Below are 22,815 nucleotides of genomic sequence, written 5' to 3'. Positions count from 1 at the left end.
TTTTGATCCCAAGTTTTTTTTATTAAAGCGCGGTATTTCGTTCACAGAGCTACAGTAGATTTCAACTGCATGGAAAATAATTCAGTGTGAAATTATTCACGCTATTTACTCTATTAAAAAAAGCTTAATGACTAAACATATTAATACGTAACGAATCAAAACAAATTGTGTCTTGGATTGGATATATATTTTTTAGAGATATTTTCGTACTGCCTCAAATCAATTTGATAAAAATGAAATAATCAAATTCTCAATCAATCAAATTCTCAACCAATTAGTTTAAAGTTGACGAACGTCTCTCTAAAGTATGATTGATATTTTCACGATTATTCTTCAGCACTGATAAAATGAGGAATAAGAAATAACAAGTACAATTCGTTATCTGAAATGTCAAGATAACTTGCAAAGCATTACGAAATCAATATATGGACATTTATCAATAATCAATAAAGAACTGGCATTTGATTAAAACCCAAAATATAAATTCTTGCAATAACTTTGAATTTCCATTGAATTAAGTTTGAGAGGACGGTTGTCTCTCTAAAATTATTGTAATTAAATTTCTCGAAAATGATTCAAATTGCATTCACCATTCCCTTTCAAAAGAGGGTCGTCATGAAAGTGAATGAATTGGAAATAATGATTGAAATTGAAATTTGGAAAACAAGTGAAAAAATACTGGCATTGTAAATCAGTCGTGACAATTGACGAATGGTTATGTTAATTGACCAATGCAATGCTATTGACAACGCCGAAAAAAAAAACCCATCTGATATTTCAGAGGGAGTCAAAAGTGATTTTCATGGCTACATTTATAAAATGAAGTGGACTGATCTTTGAAAATGAACCTATCGTGTACATTTGACTATCAAAAGATGGACTTGATAGGCTAAACTGCAGTCCCTCTCTATATCTCCTCCCCTTTCCGGATCTGGTTGGAAAAATCTCTTAGCATTTCTATTCGAACTCTATGAATCTTCCAAAGCTTGAAACCTCATTCACTCGTTAACCCCTTCACTCCCGAGATCTGAATGCCAATTCTCCAAACAAGTTATTGTACGTATTTCTTGTTGGCTGTTTGTGAGTGTTTGGAGCTACATCGAGACAATATTCTTAATGTAATTGTCTAAGTTCTCCTTACCTGTCTGCTTCAAAAAGTTTTAAAACTTTTGGGAGAATATAGAAGTAAGATCACCCCAGGGAGTACAAGGGTTAACGGAAAATTTTTATAAATTTTTCGAAACATATTTTAACTTTAAAGGAAACTACAAAATGTTACTAGTAGCTTACGAGTACAAATATAGGGTGATGGCAAAATAAGAAAGATTTAAATTGCAGAGGATTAAAACGGGTTCAAAATGACAAACTTTTGCAATATAATATCTCTTTAGGTAAGTGAAATCCCAAAAAGTGTCCTACCGAGATTAACTCCTTTCCATGTCACGCAAAATTACTAGCTACTTGGTGTTGTGTGACGCTGAATACCTAACAAATCTAAATGGGCAATTGATGGATTGGTGTGATTACACTGAGGATATGTAAGTACGGAAAACATTTCCCCAGTAACCACACGTTAAAAATTTAGTTTATTAAGAGATGGAAACTGAAGACGGGTTGAATAATGATCTCTGTGTTTCCTTCTCGCACTCCTTGAGAGACAGAGAAGTAGACGGAAAAAACAAAAAGCAATCGCAAATGTTAAAACACTAAATGAATCTATTTGAAGCTGAGGATCAATAAATTGCCTTTTTCTCCAAAAAGAAAAAACTGAAATTAAAAAAAAAAGAACGTTTCATTGGGGGTATTTGAAAAGTTTGTCAATTTTTAACCCTCAAGGAAGAAAAAAAAATATATCCCTTCTCAGATGTTTTAACAGTCACTCTGCCCCAGGTCATCGTCAAGAGTTCGCCCTGTTGGCTTGCTGGGGGGAGCAAATATGCTGGTTATATCAGAGGGAAATTCCTCCACCTCCTTGCGGGTCTGGTACAAAGGGTTAAAGAACCCAGGCCCTCCGCTAACTACAGGTTCTTCGTTAACCGGTTGGGTTGGTTTCGTGGGAGTGTCATATATCGGCGTTTTCCCTTCCCGCTTAGCTGGCTTGTCTGGTTGGACTGGCACTGCGTATATGCCGATGTCGTCTTGTTTCTGTTCCGATGTCTTCTTTTCCTACAGAAAGTCAAATACAGTATGAAATTTCAAATAGTGACGACTGAAACTAGCTGTTAAATGAGAAGTGGGGTATTCAAGGCCACCTTGGAAACACGTGAGGAGGATTTGTCTATGAAATATCTGCCGCCTGACAGCTAAAAGGTGTCCAACATTTTTAACACACGGATGCTTAAGACCAATCAGCTGCCAATTGAGAACATTCACTAAGAAGTTGCTTCTTAAAATATTTCAATTGGGTATAATTGAGTCTACACTCCGTGCTGCACATTGCAGGTTACTCAGAGGTAAACTACTCGGTACCCAACTAAATTTTTCCTAGAAAGGGGTGTCATTTTTGATACGAATTATTCTTCAAGACAGAGTGAAAATTTGGAGGGCAGGTGACACAAAACCAGCTAAAAAAATTCTTGAATAGAACCCCTGCCCCCTCCGCCCATTCTAAATCCGACCCAGGCTTGAAACAGGGGAGTATGACTTGAAGTCCACTATTTTATTACTTGCAAGTTAAAGAAAAAAATAGATAAAAAGTAATATACCGTATCTTTTGTGGCTTAGAAGCTGCTCAGTTAAATTCAAATTATGGTCTCAAAAGTGAGGTCCGCCAAAAAGATTTGATTTGGTTTAAAGATAGTCATTGAAAATGGCTCCATTAAAGTGCTGCATGTACGCTTCATAAGGCGTCCTAAGACAAGGTAATTGTTATGAAGGATCAGTCGAAAATTTGCTCTAATCATCCCAGACCCACCTGTCTGTGCGACGCGAACATGGGATTCGCAAAACCTACAGCAGCGCAGGCTTCCTCATCTCGCACGGTTTTCTTTTCATCCGGCTGTGGCGGTTGGAAACTTACGTACATTGGATTGTTAAAGCCACGGGAAGGTTCCGAACGTTTGGCTTTGATTTCGCCTGGAGCCTCATAGAGTGGATTGTCCATCACATTTATTTGCCGTGCAACTTCCCGCCGTGTAATTTCCTGCTCCTCATTTCCGTAAATCGGGTTCACAGTTCCTAAGGCCTCCATTTCTTGGTTAGCCCTTTGATGCCTGTGCATGTTGTCGATGTAAGTATCTCTTCTCTCCGTAAACCGATGTTGTTTCATAAACTTGCGCTCTCGAGCAATCAAGGTGTTTCTTCTGCAGAGGGTGAGCCCTGTGATAAGAACAATCAGCAAGATACCTCCAATCCCAGCGATCACGTAGTATAAATTCATCTTCGGTGTGGGTGACAAACGTTTGAGAGGCCCTTCCTTGGGTTCTTTAGAAACGCACCATTCAGTATCCCTTTTCTTTACCTCCCAAGCCGTTGCAATGCAAAGCCCGTATTCAAAATCAGCCTTTGTTTCAGTTTTGGTGTAGCTGTGCGTGATGCATGTTTTGTTCATGTTGCACAGAACTGTTTTCGACGGAACACCCATATATTTTTCCTGTTCTTGCAAGTAAACGAGCACAACAAAATCTAACGTAGGGAGGTTTTCTTCAGATAAGCTTCTTTTTGCTTTTGACGGATGTTCCCAGCTCGGTTGTCTGACATAAACGTCTGTTACACTAACCATGTCTGAATCATCATCGTTATTCGTAATTTCGCTCAGCGGAAACTGTTGTTCATTTTTAAAGAACCAACGTTCTAACTGATAATGTTTATACGGGTTGGAAATCTCGTCTTCTGGAAATGGTAACGACACAAGAGCACCGGCAGAAACGCAAAATGTCGTGTTGTACCTTTCTACGTTTCGTGGTATGCAGATTTCTTGTTCCCCGCATGGTTTTTCTGTACAATCACCCTCCATCCTTCGACATTGAGGACCGAAAAACTGGGATTCGCATTCACAGATAAAGCTGCAATTTTTATCAGTACAACTTCCCTCAAAGCACTTTTTAGGATCCACGCACTCATCGATATTCGTTTCACAATGTTTTCCTGTAAAACCACACGGACAAAGGCAGTTGTATCCATTCAGGACGGGGTTACAAGTCGCATCATTCATACACGGGCTTGAACTACAAAAATTTATAAATGTGCAGTCTGTACCATTGTTATATCCACTGGGACACGTGCAGTTGTAGTAATTCACGAAATCGTGGCACGTGCCACCGTTGCTACACGGGTTGGCAATACACTCATCTACTTCCGTGCAAGTAACGTTACACTCGTCTATTTCCTGGCAGTTGAAGCCGTTTCCTGAGTAGCCCGCATTGCAAGCGCAGGTGTAATTCTGCCGATCAACGCGGCTGCACGTGGCGTCCACGTGACAAGTGGCCTGGGGACATGGGTCAATTTTAGTCACGTGAATTTGAACCGTCTCGTTGAACGTTTGTGGAGGAATTCCGTTGTCTTCAGCTTCTATAAGAATTTGATAACCTTGTACTACGTAATCATTGTAACTTAGATGCGACTTCACAATCAGATAAGGTAAACCGTCATCTTGATGGCCAGCAGAGGAAGAGTTATCCTTGCAAACATCTTCAATTGAAAGCATACTCTGGTAGTTGAGGAGGGTATATACTACGGTTTGCAATTTCTCGGGGTTTCGTGATGCTATCTGCGCAAGACAGTAACCGACTGAAACATTTTCAGGGACTGTTACATTAGCGGGAACAAGTCGGATGTCATGAGGTGCCTCGTTGATGTCCGTTATGTTAATGGTGACGTTACCAATGGCTTTCAGAGGAGCTCCTGTTCCTTTCGCAGGGTTATCTGTCACTTGAATAGCGACGGTAAGGACCAAATTTGGATGAAGATTCTCGTAGTCCAGGTGTGAGGGGTCTTTGACAATCAGGTTGTAACTGTTATTTACCTGCAATGAAAACCGCATCTGATATCATGTCTGAGATCTAGAGTCACCCTTAGTACTCGGAAATAAAAAGCGCCGCCTGAATAAGTTTTCCTTACAATTAATATCACAGATACGGAACTCATGGGAAAATTCACTTCATTTGGAGTCAAGTTCAGGTCCTACGAATGGAGCCATCCCCTGAAAAAAGATACGTCCCAAAAGAGACGTTCTTCTGAACTGCACTAATATCTAGACACTTCGTAAAAATATATGTATATTTGTAGCTTTAAAATATTATACACCGATGTCACCTTCATGAAATTCCTACTTATGAGTTTATTTTGAAGACTTCATTTACAGCGAAATAAGATCTCCAAGTAAATTAGCTCATAATTGAGAAATCACAACTTTAGACATCTTCCTTAAACCATTTTAGGGGGGCTCTGGCAACATACGTTTCGATAAATCTGCGAGGGAAATAACTTTAAAACACTTCCTATAGAAAGTCACTGGTAAAAGTTTATGAAAACTGCGTGCTACTAGTGAAAAAAAAAATGGATGGGGAAAAAATGGGAAAATTTAAAATGCAAACTTTCTTTCCCAGCCCAAGTAATCAGAATTTTGTTTTAGTATAAAATATCTTCGATTTCTTTTCTTGGGAAAAGAGATTCAGCAAATTTTTAAAGAAGCGAACAAAAGTTTAAGTTATGGTTCTGAAAAACCACATATGTCAAACCAACATGCTAAACCAACATGTCAAAATCACATTACTAAGGTACTTGTATTTCGGTTCTTTCTCAACTTTTGCAACTGTTACCTCGAAGACGGACGAGTAATTCCCGATGACAGTAAACATGTGACTTTGACCTATATCCGGGTCCTCACATGTTAAATATCCCACAGCGTAACCAACACGCACGTTCTCTTCTACCACAGCGGAACCATTTAAACGGATATCGTATGGTGCTTCGTTCACGTCAGATACTTGAACACTAAAGTTCTTTTGTATCGAGTAAGGGGGACTTCCATCATCTCGGCACTCAACCGATACTGTAGAAAGAGAAAGAATACTGCTATAAATTGTGCCTCTATAATCTCATAAACTGCTGGAGCATACAAGCCTGGTTTCCAAATGATCGTTAGCTACCAATTACAGCGATCGCACGAAGCGTATCGTACTGGCCAAGTTACGAGACTTGATACTCCTCAGAGACTTAAGTGAGGTCAGTTTTGATTCAAGGTATCTCGTACCTCGGCAGTAAATTATTCGTACCTCGGGTTTGATGAGCAAAGAACCCCCCAAAGCTAGAGGCCAAGTTTGAGAAAAAAAACACAAAGCAGGTACTGCATCAGAGGAAACGCCGTTTCTTACCTTTTAGTAGAGTATCCAAAAGAGTTTCGTAATTTAAATCAGCGCCTTCCTTCAGAGTTATTTCAGACGTCGATTTAGATGCAGAACTTATAATGAAATAATTCCTCCCTACGACAAGTTCACAACTGTGTTGTTGACCAAAGTCCTCGTCAACGACACTTAAGTTCATAAGCGAAGTTCCACTCGGGCTGTTCTCGGGTATGACGATCTGGTACGAAGTGCTATCGGTTACTGAGAGGGATGAGTTAAAGATTATATCTGATGGGCGATCGTTGCTGTCAAGCACCATGACACTCACGTTTCCCTGTAATTCAAATGCAAAAATCCAGTTGCTGGTTATCGTAATATATTTTACATAAGTCACATAAATTAAAAGATATCAGTACAAAATTCAAATCAAAATTATTTAAGAGAAAAGCATACTAGCATAATACTGTGATTCTGTCACTAAACGAACCTTGTATGAAAGGGGAGGGGAGCCATTGTCTAGAACAAGGATAGTTATATTCATCACAGGTGTGGTTTCGTAATTCAGTGGTGTGCCTTTGAGCCGCACGTTGCTTCCATTAACAATGAACCAATCTGAAAGCAACAAAATTAATATTGTTGTCATCAATATAACGTGTGAGAGCTCTAACGGAAATAGTAACGCGCCGTTCCAAAATCGCTGCGATCAGGTTCTCATAAGTTTTCCGTCTAGCCAGTCAGGCCAAGACCAAGGCAAGATTGACGGGTGTATCTTTGATTAGCCAACAGGTTTTCGTTTCCCTGACAACCTCTATGCGTCGTTTATCCACTCTTCAGCGCATCTCAATTAACCCAGCTAACGCAGGTTTTAAGTACGATACAACTCGGAAGACATTTTCACTTAAATGGGCTCTTTTCATCAAAGAACGACCTTTACTACCCCTTCTTTGCTAAGAAAAGATTCTCAGCCTTCGTCATTTTTTATGAAGGGAAAAATAAATTACTGATGAAGACGAGTAATATTAGAATGTTAATGCCCATGCGTATAAGTCGAGTTTTAGGGTGACAATAAAATACAACATTTATTTGCTGCATAAGTTTTAAATACCTGAACCATAACCAGTAACCACAAAAGTATGACTTTGATCTGCATCTTGGTCTGTAGCCTGCAATACTCCGACGATAGTACCAGCGGTTGCATTTTCGTAGATACCATTTGACACTAGCTTGACTGCAGTGGGCGGGTCATTTACATCAATCACCTAAAATTGAATGGTATTTCTTAGACCACGGAGAATTTCTCAAAACAGAATCAAGCACTGGGAAATAAATTATGGCTGGAAATTTCACCACAGTTAAGGATTGTTACACTGAATCATTGTTTTACAAGATAGAGTGACTGAAATCTATTGCAACACATATGAATTAATATTGAATGGTGTAAGATCTCTACAGAATTTTTCTCTCAAACTACTAAACATTTCCTTGTAAATGTAAATTAGTTTATAGACTGGATTCATCTTAGGGTTATTCACCGAGGTAGAAGTAAGTATCCACCACTTTCACCGACACTGAGGTGAATAATTTTCTGAGAATATACCACACAGAAACCAATAAATAGTTTATTTTTGTCAAGATACCGAAAAATGGTCGGAAATTTCAATCTTGACGCACGATTTTGACGATTCGGCTGCTCGGAGGTGAATAGCTCTTTCTAATCGTTTCCAAAGCAGCCAATCAGCGCGAGCAAAAAGCACTATTTACCTCTATAGTATACACTAACTTTGCATATTCCAATCACTAGTTCGTCATATGTACTACTCCTACTTTGTGGAGAAACTCTATATGGGACTTGACGATTTCTAGTACACAAGATTTGGAAATGTCTATGGAGGGTTTTTTTTCACCTGAATTGTAAAAGTGAGACTGGTATTGAGCGGTGGGTTACCGCTGTCTGTTGCAACAACTGTCACTTTGTAGGAATCTTGAGTTTCAAAATTCAGTTTTCTGGTAGTTACCAGTCTACTGCCATTTAATGTGAACGCCACCGGGCCTGGTGTCTGGTATTTTAGAGCTAGTGATACATTGGCTCTCCCACTCGACTGTGAGGAAAAAGACCAAGAGATTAACAACAAATTAGATGAATTGAAGCTGACAATGGAAAAGAAAGCGAAACAAAAAGAAAACTTCAAGTAGACAAGCAAACTAAAGTAATTAAAATTCCGCTGTAAAATAACGGAGGTTGGGTCTTAGTGGACAGGGTTGCACTTGGATGTTTGACTAACTACTGAATGCGCGATCAATGAAGTTGAACCTTGTTAGACGAGCCTCGCGCAGTAACAATTCCTTCCTGTTATTAATTTTCCTCTTTTCAAAAACTTCAAAAGGTGTTTGACTTTTAAATATTATCGGTAGATACTCCTAATGGTGGAAACAAATCTGCAAGTTGCCATCTAACCGGTAAATCAGGATCATGAACACTGAGTGTCCCCACGACAACCCCAGGAGGTCCGTTCTCGTTCACGTTATTGGCGGAGATGGTCAGATTATACGGAGCCTCGTTTACATCTTGGATGTTAATCACAAACAGTGAAGAGACGGAGAAGGGATTTGGTAACAGCTCTGTACAATTGACCTGTAGGAGGAAATTATGAAAACTGTGAGATTAAAACGATTTACCATCCTATTTGTGTTCTGTGAAAATCTTCTCGATTAGGTTCCTTTTTGTCTCATTCTCTCCGTTATATTGTTTTATAATAGTTTGCCATTACCCTGGCTTCATTTTCTTGGCAATATTGATTTTTCACGTCGCAATAAGGAACTGAAAAAATTATTGCGATCTTGAGCCTCTAAGATAAATTATTTTTGAGTTGGGATAGGTAGTGCACCGGATGCTCAGCATTACTAAATCAAGGATTCTTCTCTTTTTTTAACAGTGATAGTTTATTGCACAAACTTATAAGGTAAAAGCAACCTGACTTCAAAATCATATTACACTCATTAATCATAACAATTACAAATTCCTCAAATACTATTGGTGCATTCGCAGCTTCATTTTTCACTTATCATTCTGCACAGTTGTAATCAGACAGTGTAATTGGACAGTTTGCTGTAATCAGACACCTGTAATCGGACAGTTGAAGCAGCCAATCATAACAGGTCCACTCAGCTAATCTACCAATCACAGAAATGGTCAAAATAACCATAGCAACAACCACTTATCTAAAGAAAAACTGGGGAATTTCCAAAATGAAGGAATTTTAACTAAAGAAATTGTCTCCACTGGAAATATTTGTTCAAGGTTTATTTGTTTTTTCGGAAATTGAAATTGTTATGATTAATTGGTAATAGGACTTCTTGTCGTCCAATTCTGTCTGTAATTATACTCGTGATTAACAAATCGGACTCCTGCTTCGCGGTCGTCCGATTTTGTTAATCACTCGTATGATTAGAGGACGAATTGGACCTCACTCGGTCCCATTACCATTATAAATAACAGTCAACTAGACTAAATATGGATAACTTACGTTCACTGTGTATGTGTCTACTGTTTCATAATCCAGCGTGTTTTTAGAAACAACCAAAGTCAAATGATTTACAACCTGCAATCAAGTTTAGAGAAGAGATAACTTATACGAGAACAACTGAAACTTTCATGAATACCTTTCGATTGAGAGAAGCAAATAACCTTTGAAATATACAAAAGTTTTTCTAACATGCAAAGCGATAAAGCCGATCGTTATTCCATAATAATTCGATAATTCGCTGATGGACGTTTAAATTTCTGGGTGGAGAAAGGAGTCATGAAAGTAAGTTGCCTTGCTCAAAGCTACAACAAAATGAACTGACCAAAACGCGACCAAATAAGAACCCCCCGATACCGAGTGCAGCGCATTAACCCTTAAATCTGTACCCTAACGTCAGTATGGATATTTTTCATACCGTTCTCTTTAAATTTCCCGAGGTGCTGAATAAGAGAATTTGTTTAACAATCAAAATCTTTTTTTCTTTTGATTGGTGATCATCTTCTTTTTTCTTGTGACCTTAATGTTTGATTCAGTGGTGACATTGTAAGGAGAAATTAGATGCTGGTCACTCTTAACGATCAAAGTAGGCTCTCTATGACAGGAAGCTTTCTTTGACACTCTGTAACACAGAATACGAAAAGGTCGTGGTTTCTTTGTCTGACTGGAAAATAAATATTGAATGCACTTTGATTGATTTGAAAACAGCGCCGGACATATTGACGTAACATTTACGTAGTCACTTTTCTAGTTGTTTCCCTTTTGATGCAGAACTGATAAACGTTCTTGGAGTTATTAACCATTGTAGAACACTGAACCACTAAATGAACAAATTATTAAATAAATGCAGGTCCATTCATTTTGATTTGATACTTACCTTAAATGGTTTATCATTTACCACTGAACATTGAAACTTTTGCAGAGGAAGGTGAATGTTATCCGGGTCATATATTGATAAGTCGCCAACCACTGTATCCACTGGGCTATTTTCAGGTACCTAAAATGTCACGACATGGGCTTGTTCAAAATGAGACCAGTAAAGAGTGCGCCACTTGAGTAGGATACTATTGTATGGTGAGGTTAGAGAAAAGGACAATGATTCCCAATCCCGAATCCCGCTTAAGAAGGGGAAATCCATGGGGCCGGTAACACCAAGTTTGACGCGCGTTTAACAGCGTAATATTACTAGGATACAAGAAAGGCCATTAAAGCGGAAATTTTATTTTATTAATCTTCAATGGGGAACCTGTAATTGGGTGGTTCACTATCTTTGAAAGTACCTAGCTGTGGCGCGGATTACAACGAAAGATTTTCATAAAAGTCTTCATAAAATGCTAAGTTCCTCGCCATATCCCTGGGATCGAGCGGTGAGGGGTTCGAGCAAGTAGTGAATTTCATTGTCATCAAATGCTCCCAAAAATACTCGTTGCTGAGACCTTATACTAGGTTCACGTGTGATAAACCTCCTGCATACTGTTAGTATCAGCAATATCCATAGGGTAAGGAAGATGACAAATTTTGAGCCTTCCTTTTGACTTCCAGAAAAACAAGCATTCACAATTTTCTCCCAAGCCTGGGTTCAAGATAAGTACGGTGCAAATACCACTGATTTAGCTTTTCAGTCATTTAGGAATAGCCATAATTTTCTCTTTCGTTCTGACTAACCTGGTTTCCAGACAGGAAAATGCTCTGTGGCTGTTCATTTGTGTTGTTAACGCTGACGACAAACGAGGCTAAAATGGAGTACGGCGGAAAACCGCTGTCTGTACTGTTCACTGTCACTGTGTAGTTGGCATACAGCTCGTAATCAAGCCCTGGCTTTTGAAGTGTAATTCGGCCAGAGGGCGACTCAATAGAAAACAAATTATGAAGATTTGATGAACTACTGCAAAAAAAGAGAAATTAAAACGTTCAGATCACTGTCAAAAAGAGTGAAGCCATGACCAAAACTCAAAGGCAACGACAGCCATAAATCATATCAAAAATTAATTACAAAATTTTCTGCAAAACCGAAGCAAGTATAACAAGTAGAAAGTGGAGAAAGATGTTTTTCGTCTAGTCACGAGCGTGGGACAAAGAAAAAATTCTGAGTCCTCACGAAGAATCGAACCTCAGACCACCAATGCTTTACCACTGAGCCACAGAGACTCTACGGTGAGCGAGGCCCATTACGAAGTTCATGTATGACACACGTTCTGTAGACTGTTGGGATCAGCGATGTCTATAGCGCCATGTTTGTAAATAGAATAAGAAAGAAGGCAAGTATTCAGCTCAGTAAATAAATAGAGAAATATGTTTTCCATCTTGTCACGAGTGTGGGACAAAGAAAAAAAGGAATCGAACTTCGCGTGTTCACACGTGTTCAAATCTGTTGCTCAGAAGCTATAACGTAGTGAGAAAGAAGCTTTCTTACGAGGACTCCCATGTAAGTTTGTCTTTTATGAACACCTCAGTAATCTAATAGAAGTTTACGCTAAAATTGCGTAAGGTAGCCGTTTCGTATCCACTCGTACATTTATCTCGACACTACTTGATTCTAAAATAAATTGTGTTTATTTCCAGCAGCTACCAACCGGTGTAGATAACACTGATAACTAACTAACACTGATATGCAAGACAGAACTCACAACACATATCACGTGCCCGCAATACCTTTGATTCCTGTGTCCCTGTGCAAACACATTAAGTATTTGATATTGGTGCGTCTGTCCAACATCCTGGTCAGAGGTCGTCAAACTTCCTATATACTCTCCAGTTTGGCTGTTTTCATTGACGCTAAGTGGACCGCTGGCTGAAACACCCGTGGGTGGATCATTTGTGTCTTTGACGATGATCGAAAAGTTCTTCGTTGTGGTGAGGCCTACACAGAGTTACAATATAAATAAAAGAGAGAAAGTTCAACTCGATAACCTCAAGCATCTTTAACTATCAAAAATATTGGAAAAACGACTGAATGACACACAAATAACAAGTACTGACTATGTTGAAATGAAAAATAGGAAGAATGAGTTCACAGATAATCAACCAGGCTGATTGGAAAAATGATCATTATACGCTCTTTCAATTTCCGAGTTGGTGACAACAGAGTATTTTATACCAAAATGAAAATAGTTCTAGAGCCATAAAAATTGACCTAGTAGTTGTTCCTTATAGATTCTCTGCGACTCATCCCAGTTGATTTTGCAAGGGCACTTTTTCTCTCCTTAATTACGTACATATAATTGTAATAATAACCTTCGTTATCCGTAGATTTGATAGTCAGCGACCAAGTCGAATTTGCCTCGTAATCCAAACTGCGCGTGGTGTTAAGTAGGCCGTGGACAGCGGCAAAAGGAACACTTCCAGAGGCAGCGTCGATAGTATAAGTAAACGTTTGCACCACAGTCAGCTCATTATCTGGGTCAGCGGTATCAAGACTTCCAACAGTGACAATCCCTGTATTCTCGGCAACCCCGTTATTAGAGATCGTAATGTCATAGGGTTTCTCGTTCACATCGATTACATTTATCTTGAAGTTTTTATCAACAGATAAAGGAGGATTTGCGTTGTCATGGCATCGAATATCGATGCCGTAACTATCTAATTTTTCGTAGTTCAAATCTCCGTCAACAACTAAAATGTTGTCTGTTCCGTTCACCTTAAAAGGAGTACTGGAAGGGTTTAGTACTCTACAGGAGTGATTTTGCCAGGGTCCTCGAGGTCCCATATCGTCAGGGTCTAAAACAGATATGTTGCCGACCACTGTACCCTTGCGGCTATTTTCTAAGACATTTCTCGACGATAGTAAAATATCTGTTGGTCGTTCGTTGACATCAAGAACCTGAAAAGAAAGGAAATGTGTTATAATTTTTGCTAGTTGAGTCAGTACCCTCATATGAGGGGCAGAGTAGGACAATTCAGTGAAATCACAAAGATCGTTTGGGGGATCTAGCTTACTATCTCTTCTCGAAGCAAAATCATCAAAGAAAAATTATTTAAAAGAGAATGACCCTAGAAACAAAAAGACGACCAAGTTCAACGAAAAGCAAATATCTAACAAAGCAAAACAAAATATATTCGATAGGGCTTGAGCAGCAAATCACGTCAGAAGATGATAATTTAATCTCTGATCTTAAACCCCATCAAGATGAGAAATTTATTCACTCGAAATTTCCCAGTTACATGCACTTTGCATGTTTTTACTTGACATGTAACTAGCTCTTTGAAATAATTTCCTTTGTACTGATTGATCGATACAATTACTTATAAATTTTATTATCAGACACTCGAGCCTATTTCGTCCTTAAAAATTAACATTTCAAAGCTGAAGAGGCTTACCTTTACTGTAAAGGTCTTGTCAATGTTCAACCTTGGGCTGCCATCATCTGTGCTTCGAACCCGAATAATGTAGGTCGACTTTGCTTCGTAATCCAAGTTTGCGTACGATGAAGCGTAAATCTTGTTGCTTCTGAGGAGAAATTTCCATCCACCATTATTTATCCAAGTGTACCTATGAGTTTGGTTAGAATCTTCATCTGTGGTTACAAGATCGCCCACATAACCACCATTCACGTTTTCGTTGATAGATGCCGTATCACCCCCTGCGACAGTGATATTGCTAGGTCGGTCATTAACATCTAAAATCACCACCTGCAATGGCTGAATGTGGAATAAACCGCTGGGATCAGTCACACGCACCACAATGTCTTCACTGTGGCTTGCCTCATAGTTGAGATCACCGCTGACTTGCAATAGTGCGGTGCACATCGTTTTCACGCTGGGAATGTTGGTGTTGTTGTGACATGTGACATGCGAGCCCGCGGTAAATTTACCATTGGCGTCGTCGTCTAAAGAGAACGTTAAGCTTTGCACCTCGTCATGATCAAAAGCTTGAAGTGTCCCCACTGTCGCGTTGGCTGCTGAATTTTCGTTGACTCTAGGCTTGTTGTCAGTGAATGACTGTTGTCCTGATGTTGATGTAAGCGTCATGTTTATGGGAGGCTCGTTAATATTCTCAACAACGACGATAAATGTTTTGTTGTTCTGAGAAGAGAAACAAAGGATCATTTTATGTGTATTAGTTTTTCGGATGACTGTGTAAAATATTTGTATCACACTGGCTTTTCGTCAAGACACTCTGCGATTGGTCGAAGAATCGTACCCTACCCTCTCCTCCCTCACAACCAGGCCGATAGGAAGCCACTCACGGTTTGGTCATCTGCACTTCAGGCGGTTTGTTTGATTTTGCTTTGACCTTTCATTATCTCCTTGTGATTTTCCTTTGTTTTGCGTAGCCCTTCTGATTACTTTAGTTTTGTTTTTACAGCGCTTTAACTACTGCATGTGATAAAAGCATTTTACAGAAGTCTGAGTGGAGAGAACTTACGTTTAAAGGCACTGTCCCATTGTCTGTCACCTGCGCAACGATCTTGTGAGCCTTGCTCGTCTCATAATCCGTCTTCTTTGCTTTGAACAAATAACCTGTAGAGTCAATCGCAAACCTTCCCCCATCACTGTTAAGCAGCGAAAAAGTTAGCGTTTGGAACTGATCTTCGTCCGTGGCGGTGAACCGACCAATTTTTGTACCAACTGTTGCATTTTCCTTCACAGTGCGACTAGACAGCCTGAAGTCATTTGGTCGGTCATTGACGTCATTCAAGGAAATAACCATGCTTGCTTCACTGCTCAGACGTGGGCTCCCGTTATCTGTTACGCGCACCTTTACCGTGTACGAACCCTTTTTCTCGTAATTCAACTTGCAGAAATCTCCTCCGTTCTTAAGACAGTCCACATTAGACATGGCAACTTTTAGTTGCTTTCCAGCTAGTTTGAATCTACCTCCCGCACTGTTTACCATAGTGTACGTGTGGGTCTGCGAGCGATCTGGGTCTAGGGAGAGTAGGTTACCAACAACTGTATCCTGCGGGCAATTTTCATCGACGACAGTATTTGACAAAGTGATATTAAATGGCCTTTCGTTGACATCTGCAGGAGAGCGTGGAAAAAGAACCAAAACTGATTAGAATGTTGTACTTCTATCCCTCCTCTACCGTCAATATCAGTCATAGTGTTTATAGATTCGATATGCTTTAAAGAATATTAACTCGTTAACGGTAACGAGTTTACGGAATGCGCGAGATTTCGCGAGATTTTGCGAGATTAAAAAAAAGCCGTTGAAAAACTGTGATTTGGTCCCATAATCGTGACAATGTCAAAAAAGGAAATTTCAACTATGCTGAGTGGCATTTGTCTTTTGTGAACCTAATATATAGCCTAACGTGCCAACGATGTAGCTTGGTCGGTAGACTGCATCCAAAAGCGACATTGGAATGAAGGAGGGTTTTGAAAATTTTCTTAGTCCCATGTTTGTGCCAAATGTATAGGGTCAGGGTTAGGGTATTATCACCAATCGAAATTACTAAACTTCATTCTACTCGCCAAGGACAGGCGTGACATTGAATGGCCGGGAAAGGGTTTATCAGTTTTATTTTCAACCCGAGTGCGGGTGGTAAATTTTACTTACCAATAACAGAGATGAGAAAATCTGTTACGACGCTTAGCTGTGGGTTCCCACTATCGACGGACTGGACTGTGATGTTCCAAGAGCGCTGAGCCTCATAGTCCAGACTTCGTGTAGAATTCAATGCATCGCCGTCAATGACGAATGGAAGTCCAGCGGTATCGCCCATGAGCTTGTAGGTAAACGTTTGCCGGTTTGTTGGTTGATTGGCATTATCCGGGTCAGCAGTTGAGAAAAATCCTTAAAAATAACGAGAAAGACAACACGATGAAAGTATTGTTTTCCATGCGATTATTAGCCAAGTTAGGACAGAATCGAGAAAGAAATTATCTATTTATATTGTTGACTACCGAGAATGCCAGAAGCCAACTTCGAGGTACCAGAGCAGATATAATCAGTAATACACGTTTTCGATGTTTACAGTCAACGGCAAAGTAGCTTGCTCCATGCGTTGAGTTGGTAAACCGAGAGCGAAAAAGTGGTTAAATTGATTTATTTTAAGAACTACCCTAAAGCATTTCAGTGAAACCCTAATTTTATAACATGACAAAATAATTTAAAATCAGATTAACGATTTACAAACCTATCAAAAATGGTGGTTGATTTTCATCTATGGCATCGCTCGACAGGGAAATGCTTGTGGGTGCCTCATTGACGTCATTCACATTAATGGACAAATCCCTCACAAGGGACAGGGGTGGGGAGCCGTTATCTGTGCACTTCACCTGGACACGCGTCACCGGTGTTAGTTCGTAGTCTAGACTAGCACCTCCTAGGGCGAGAACGTTTGACTGGATAGTAAACTTGCCAATATTGCTACCGGTTACTTGGCAACTGTGTGTCTGCAATGTACCACGTGGCCCATAGTTATCAGGGTCACTGACAGTTAATTGACCAATCCGTGTGCCAGGTTGACTGTTCTCTGTGACATTGGCAGGCGCGAGAGAAATATTGACAGGGGCCTCGTTCACATCCAGGATGCTTATTTCGAAAACCTGTTCCACACTTAGAGACGGCGATCCACTGTCTGTACTTCTTACTTTCACCGTGAAATTATTTTGACCTTCGAAATCCAATTTGGCCGCCAATGAGACATAAAGCTTGTCGTTTAGAATAACAAATCGACCAGCGGCGTCGTCTAACAGTTTATACGTATGCGCCTGCGCAACGTCCTCGTCACTAGTCACCAATTGCCCGACGAGTGACCCATTCGCGTTCTCGTACACTCTGACCGAGTAGCTTCCACCCAAAGTGATATTTTCAGGTGCATCGTTTTCATCCACGATGCTAATTCTAAGCTGCTCAGCTGTAAAAAGTCCTTTAGCATCTGTAACGCGCACTGTCACGTGATACTCATTGGACAGTTCAAAGTCAAGATCTCCATTAACTCGAAGACCAATGGTGCACTTTGTGTTTACCCCTGAGATATTGGTAATCGTCTGGCAATTCGCCGAAGGCCCTAATGTAAACTTTCCGCCGGCATCATCATCGAGCTTAAAGGACAGAGTTTGGTTTGCATCGTGATCTAAAGCCTCTAGCATTCCAATAACTGTTCCCAAGGGGGAGTTTTCGCGAACCTGCGGATGCCCATCTGAGAAATACAGCTGGCCTCCTTGAGAAGTTATGTTTATGTTTACCGGAGCTTCGTTGACATTCAAAACTTCAATTGTGAACAATTTTTCCATCTGAAACGAAGAGGATGAAAAGTCAAAATAAGACAAAAAAAACATTCAAATATTAAAATGTTAGGAGAATATTGCCCTCTTGTCAGGCGCTTTTCTGAGAACAATTATTCTGAGTCTATTCGAAGTCTAAAAGCAAAGACAGGATATTCTTTCAAAGTATGGTCAAAATGAATCGTTCATTCTTTTTTATTGTGTTGTCACCGAAACCTTCATCGTTACCAGCCGATGCAGCATCTGCTGTAGCCAAGTTCTTACCCACTTTAGTTAAAATTATACAAGTTGTCTGACGTATTTTAAGGGTCAAGCCACTTTCTTTGGCAATTGAAATTAGGCAATGTTAGTAGGTTTTAAATCCCGAAAATCGGGGACTTGTGCACCATAATCACTTGAGTCCTACAAATCAGGAAAATTACCTTCAAGGACGGATTTCCGCTGTCTGTTACAACTGCAGTTATGGTGTGTTTAGTCTGAGTCTCATAATCAGTGTCGTTTGTTTTGTATAGGTTTCCCAGGGAGTCAACCTTGAAGCGACCACTATCATCATTCTTGAGTGAATAAGTCAGCGTTTGATTTGCATCTTCGTCGCGCGATGAAAAACTGTCGATATGATATGAAGCAAAAAAACAATTAGCTTTCAGAGAGGATAAGCATGAGATGTGTGAAAAACGGTATACGCTAAGCTGAACTTTTTTCTTTTTTTGATACTTCAAGCCGTTTGTGCAATCAAGAGAAAATAGGATTTAAAGATTTTTCCTATTTTCCTAATACAAAAGACAATTCGGTTAGAATTATAGTCGAGTCCCGACGACTCGAACCACTAAGAAAAATCGAAAAAGGTTCGATTTATCGGGAGTTCGAGTTATCGGAAGTTGAAAACAAAGTAGCGGAAATAAGGCAAAATTGTTTTTCTATTCAGGCAGAAAAAATGCCAGAAAAAGTGAAGCGAAGAAGAAAAGAAAAAAAAAAGTGGGTTGAGAAACGCAAAACAAAGGTGAACCCACCGGCCAATCAAAGTGTTTTTCTTGGCGTCCTCCTTTACTTTATTACTGGACAGCTGTAGGTCACGTGGCTTGTCATTGACATCACGAATATCGATACCAAAGTCCTTCTCAAAAGATAATGGTGGTGATCCATCGTCTGTTGTTTTCACTCTGATCACGTAACGTTTTTGTACCTCGTAGTTCAAAAGACAAGAAGAACCTCCGTAGTTCAGACATTGTGTGTTGCGAACAGCCACCTTAAAATCGAACATAAGTTCAGGGTTCATAAAAATCTTTAATGTGAATAATTCCAATAAATTTCATTCTGTTTTTGTTGCAATGCATACCTACATCATAGCAAAAAGACAAGTTGGGGCAGAAGCTTTTCTGGAGATTCTGTTAAACATTTTAACAACACTCTACATGAAATGCAGCTTTCTGTCAAACAGTTCACCAGGTTATTAAACGATTTTTATTTTACATTCTCCAGAATTTCCAAATTTAAAAAACCAGTAAAACTTTCATTCGCTATCAAGAATTCAAGTTTCTTCACAATTCTTGTATTTTAAACAAAAACACATTTTAAAAAATTAGCTTTGAGCAATTTCAGAAAGTGTTGACAAAGCTTACCTTTATTTGGTTACCATCGACATTAAATCTTCCCGAGGCACTGTCCAATAACTGAAATGTGTGATTCTGTGACGTGTCTTGGTCAAGGGCTGTTAATGTCCCCACTAGTGTGTCACTGTCGCTGTTTTCGTTTACAGAGGAGCTAGAAAGCTATGAGGATAAAGGAAGACATATTGTGAAAACGGCTAATATCTTTAACTGCAGTCCATTTACAATCCTTTAACAAGATTGATGGTTTCTTGCACGCAGAAAAGGCTTACCCTAAATAAGATAATTTATCTCACCTTCAGAATCGCTATTTGTGTACCTTGTGGAAAGAAAAATTTCTCAAACAAATTGACGTTTATACCTGCCACTCTTCTGTCAGGTATCCCTAAAAATTCGTAAAGTTCCCCTTTTTCTCGGCTGTAATAGGAGGCATTGTGTGTCAGTGGGTGAAGTTTGTTACCCAAGTCCAAAGAATAATGACTTTGTAGTGAACACTAATCGGATCTGTCGGTCCTGATTCCAGAGGGCGAACAATTAAAGAGTGATGGATTAGCATATTGCCAAAATGCAAGTAACAGGTGATTTATAATATAGCGCGGGAAAAATTTCTCGTTCGCAAGCAAACAAATTTTCTCACCGTTAATCCATCGGGAGCATCATTTACGTCGATAACCTGGATGGTGACGGTTTGTGTTCGGGATAAGGCCGGTCTTCCATCATCCGTTGCTTTTATTCTGAAGGTCCACTGGGCAGTGTTTTCAAAGTTGAGCCCTCGAGTGGTGACAAGAGCGTCGTTTTGAATTTGAAACGGTAGGTTAGGATTCGAGGACAAAATTGAGAAAGAAACACTTTGCACTTGTGCCTTGACGTTATCTGGATCGGTGACATTGAGCTGTGCCACAATAATGCCACCTTTTTTATTTTCCTGGACTTTATCGTTTGACAGTGCAATGTTAGTGGGCGCTTCATTAATGTCTTGAACAAGAATGACAAACGACTTTTCCACCGTCAGGCCACCTGGATCGCGACAGAGAACTGTCAAGTTGAAAGAGCTTGCTTCTTCGTAATCGATGCCAGCACTACCGACGGTTATCTTGTTATTGTTTATTCCTACCTTTCCATTGGCTGAATCAGTGATGCTACACACGTGACCTTGCTGTCTGTCAGGATCCCTGACAGACAACTGACCAATCACCGCTCCAGCAAGTCGATTTTCTTGGACGCTGTTGTTGGACAATTGTATATCGGTTGGTTTTTCGTTGACATCTTGAAGGTTTACTACTAAAGTTGCCTCAATGGATTTTGGTGGACTTCCGTTGTCAGTTGATATCACTTTTATCTGGTAGCTTGGAGATGACTCGAAGTCCAGCGTAGCGTTTCTAGAAGCAAAAAGTCTATCACCTCTAATTTCAAAGTTCCCGCCAGGATTTCTTGATAACACATACGTAAATCTCTGCCCCTGATCCTCGTCGTCTGTCAGTAGAGTGTCAATTTGAACGTTTATGCTATTCTCCGCCACAGAAGCTGAAGCACTGCCATCCAGTGTTACATTCGTGGGTGGGTCATTCTCGTTAATCACTGTTACATTAAACATTTCGGTGTGAAAAAGCCCTTTTTCGTCCGTTACGCGCACGATGATGTCCAAGCTCGACGCATCTTCATAGTTTATATCACCGTTGACCAATAAATTTGTAGCACATATTGTCCCACCTAAGGAAGAATTTTGACAAGTCACGTTTGATTGAAGGGAAAATTTTCCAGCGGAATCTTCATCCAGCTTAAAAGTCAGGAATTGCACAGCGTCATTATCTTTTGCTGACAGAGAGCCCACGACCGTACCAAGCCTTGCATTCTCCAATACGCTGGTTCGAGTAAGCTCGATGGAGACTGGGGCTTCGTTGACGTCTAACACAATAATGGAAAAATTCCTAGTCATCTGCGCAAAAAAGAAGGAGAGAGGAAAAAATTACTAACATTTTTAGTTATTGACTGTTGGCAAGGGTTGTTTCGAACAAAGGCTTTGAACAAGTAAATAACTTCTTAACTTAAAGGTAGTAATTGATGAAAAAAACACAAATAAAAATGTAACATTTGCCATATCAAGAGAGTCGATTCAAATTGGACAAATTTCAAGTTATAAAAGTGTAGTGGAACGTGACCTTTCACCATAGATGTGCCAAATGGAAATTATTTAGAAGTAAATGTCTAACAGCTAAAGGGGAAATTTAAAAATCAGATCTTGAGAGTCTGTTGCGTCTTCCTGACCCTGATCCTGCACCTATTTTATAATATTTTTTTCGTTTCCACAATTCAGCTTAAGTCAAATTAAATTTGCACTTGACCAAATCAAGAAACATTTCGAAGGTAACATCATGACTGATAATGGTATAGAGTATGATTGTGTCAGTGATCATACGAGTGATCCACAAAATGGAACGACCGCGTAGCAGGAGTCTTCTTTGTTAAGAACGAGTATAACTACATACAGAATTGGACGGCTATAAGCCACGTAACTAATTTACCAGTACCAAGACAAAATTTAAGAGACAGAATGCTTATGAGATAAAACCTATTTATCAAACTTGAGAAGAAAAAAAGGAAAAACAAAGATTGTCGTGGTTGATATCCCGTTATACCGTCAAATTGCAAGCATAAATGGTGTTGCCAATAGCCAACCGCGTTCAAGAATTTTGCGCAGTTTTGATGATAAAAAATAATGCACGGAATGTGGCTTTTGTCAAATCATAATTGACTCACCGCTTTCGGTGGCTGTCCATTGTCAGTGACGTTCACCACGATATAGTGCACTTTGCTTGTCTCATAATCAGTAGATTTGGCTTTGTAGATACCACCGTTGTTGTCCAAACCAAATCTACCATTGTCGTCATCAACCAAGGAGAAACTGAGTTTTTGACCTGCGTCCTCATCGGTGGCGGAAAGATTGCCCACTATGGTATTTATAGATGCATTTTCACTGACTTTGTAATTGGACAACTGCAAACCTCGTGGTTGGTCGTTGACGTCATTTACGCTGATGTTAAATGAAGCATTGATCGATAGTGATGGAGAGCCGCTGTCGACACTACGGACAACTATGGAGTAGGAGGATACGCTCTCGTAGTTTAAGAAACATTGGGACCCTCCGTTCAGCATGCAGTTCTTGTTGGACTTTCCAACCTATAACGTAATCGATCATTAAGATTTATTCTCGAACGATGGCAAAAGCTA

At 39.7% G+C, this 22,815-nt stretch overlaps 1 protein-coding gene across 6 annotated transcripts in view; it reads right to left on the bottom strand.

The window, feature by feature from the left end:
* Positions 1-22,815, bottom strand: part of LOC113683425 (protocadherin Fat 4) — a 107,770-nt gene continuing 84,955 nt past the window's right edge. For all 6 annotated transcript variants that reach the window (XM_027200667.2, XM_089205733.1, XM_089205736.1 and 3 more), the window contains exons 12-33: positions 22,345-22,764; positions 20,225-21,523; positions 19,600-19,749; positions 18,991-19,226; positions 18,403-18,586; positions 16,888-17,989; positions 16,308-16,544; positions 15,171-15,769; positions 14,123-14,827; positions 13,040-13,625; positions 12,458-12,665; positions 11,471-11,690; positions 10,683-10,802; positions 9,809-9,883; positions 8,740-8,916; positions 8,189-8,383; positions 7,390-7,543; positions 6,772-6,896; positions 6,315-6,618; positions 5,760-5,992; positions 2,915-4,963; positions 1-2,166 (exon numbers count right to left, since the gene is read on the bottom strand). In XM_027200667.2, the coding sequence (XP_027056468.2) occupies positions 1,870-2,166; positions 2,915-4,963; positions 5,760-5,992; positions 6,315-6,618; positions 6,772-6,896; positions 7,390-7,543; positions 8,189-8,383; positions 8,740-8,916; positions 9,809-9,883; positions 10,683-10,802; positions 11,471-11,690; positions 12,458-12,665; positions 13,040-13,625; positions 14,123-14,827; positions 15,171-15,769; positions 16,308-16,544; positions 16,888-17,989; positions 18,403-18,586; positions 18,991-19,226; positions 19,600-19,749; positions 20,225-21,523; positions 22,345-22,764 (9,675 nt within the window). In that variant the 3' untranslated portion in view covers positions 1-1,869. The remainder of the gene's footprint in view (positions 2,167-2,914; positions 4,964-5,759; positions 5,993-6,314; positions 6,619-6,771; positions 6,897-7,389; positions 7,544-8,188; positions 8,384-8,739; positions 8,917-9,808; positions 9,884-10,682; positions 10,803-11,470; positions 11,691-12,457; positions 12,666-13,039; positions 13,626-14,122; positions 14,828-15,170; positions 15,770-16,307; positions 16,545-16,887; positions 17,990-18,402; positions 18,587-18,990; positions 19,227-19,599; positions 19,750-20,224; positions 21,524-22,344; positions 22,765-22,815) is intronic.

Source organism: Pocillopora damicornis, chromosome 4 (genome assembly GCF_964200805.1).
Source record: "Pocillopora damicornis chromosome 4, jaPocDami1.2, whole genome shotgun sequence".
Taxonomy (NCBI): domain Eukaryota; kingdom Metazoa; phylum Cnidaria; class Anthozoa; order Scleractinia; family Pocilloporidae; genus Pocillopora; species Pocillopora damicornis.
The sequence above is the reverse complement of the archived record's forward strand: the minus strand, read 5'-3'. Positions and strand labels throughout refer to the sequence as shown.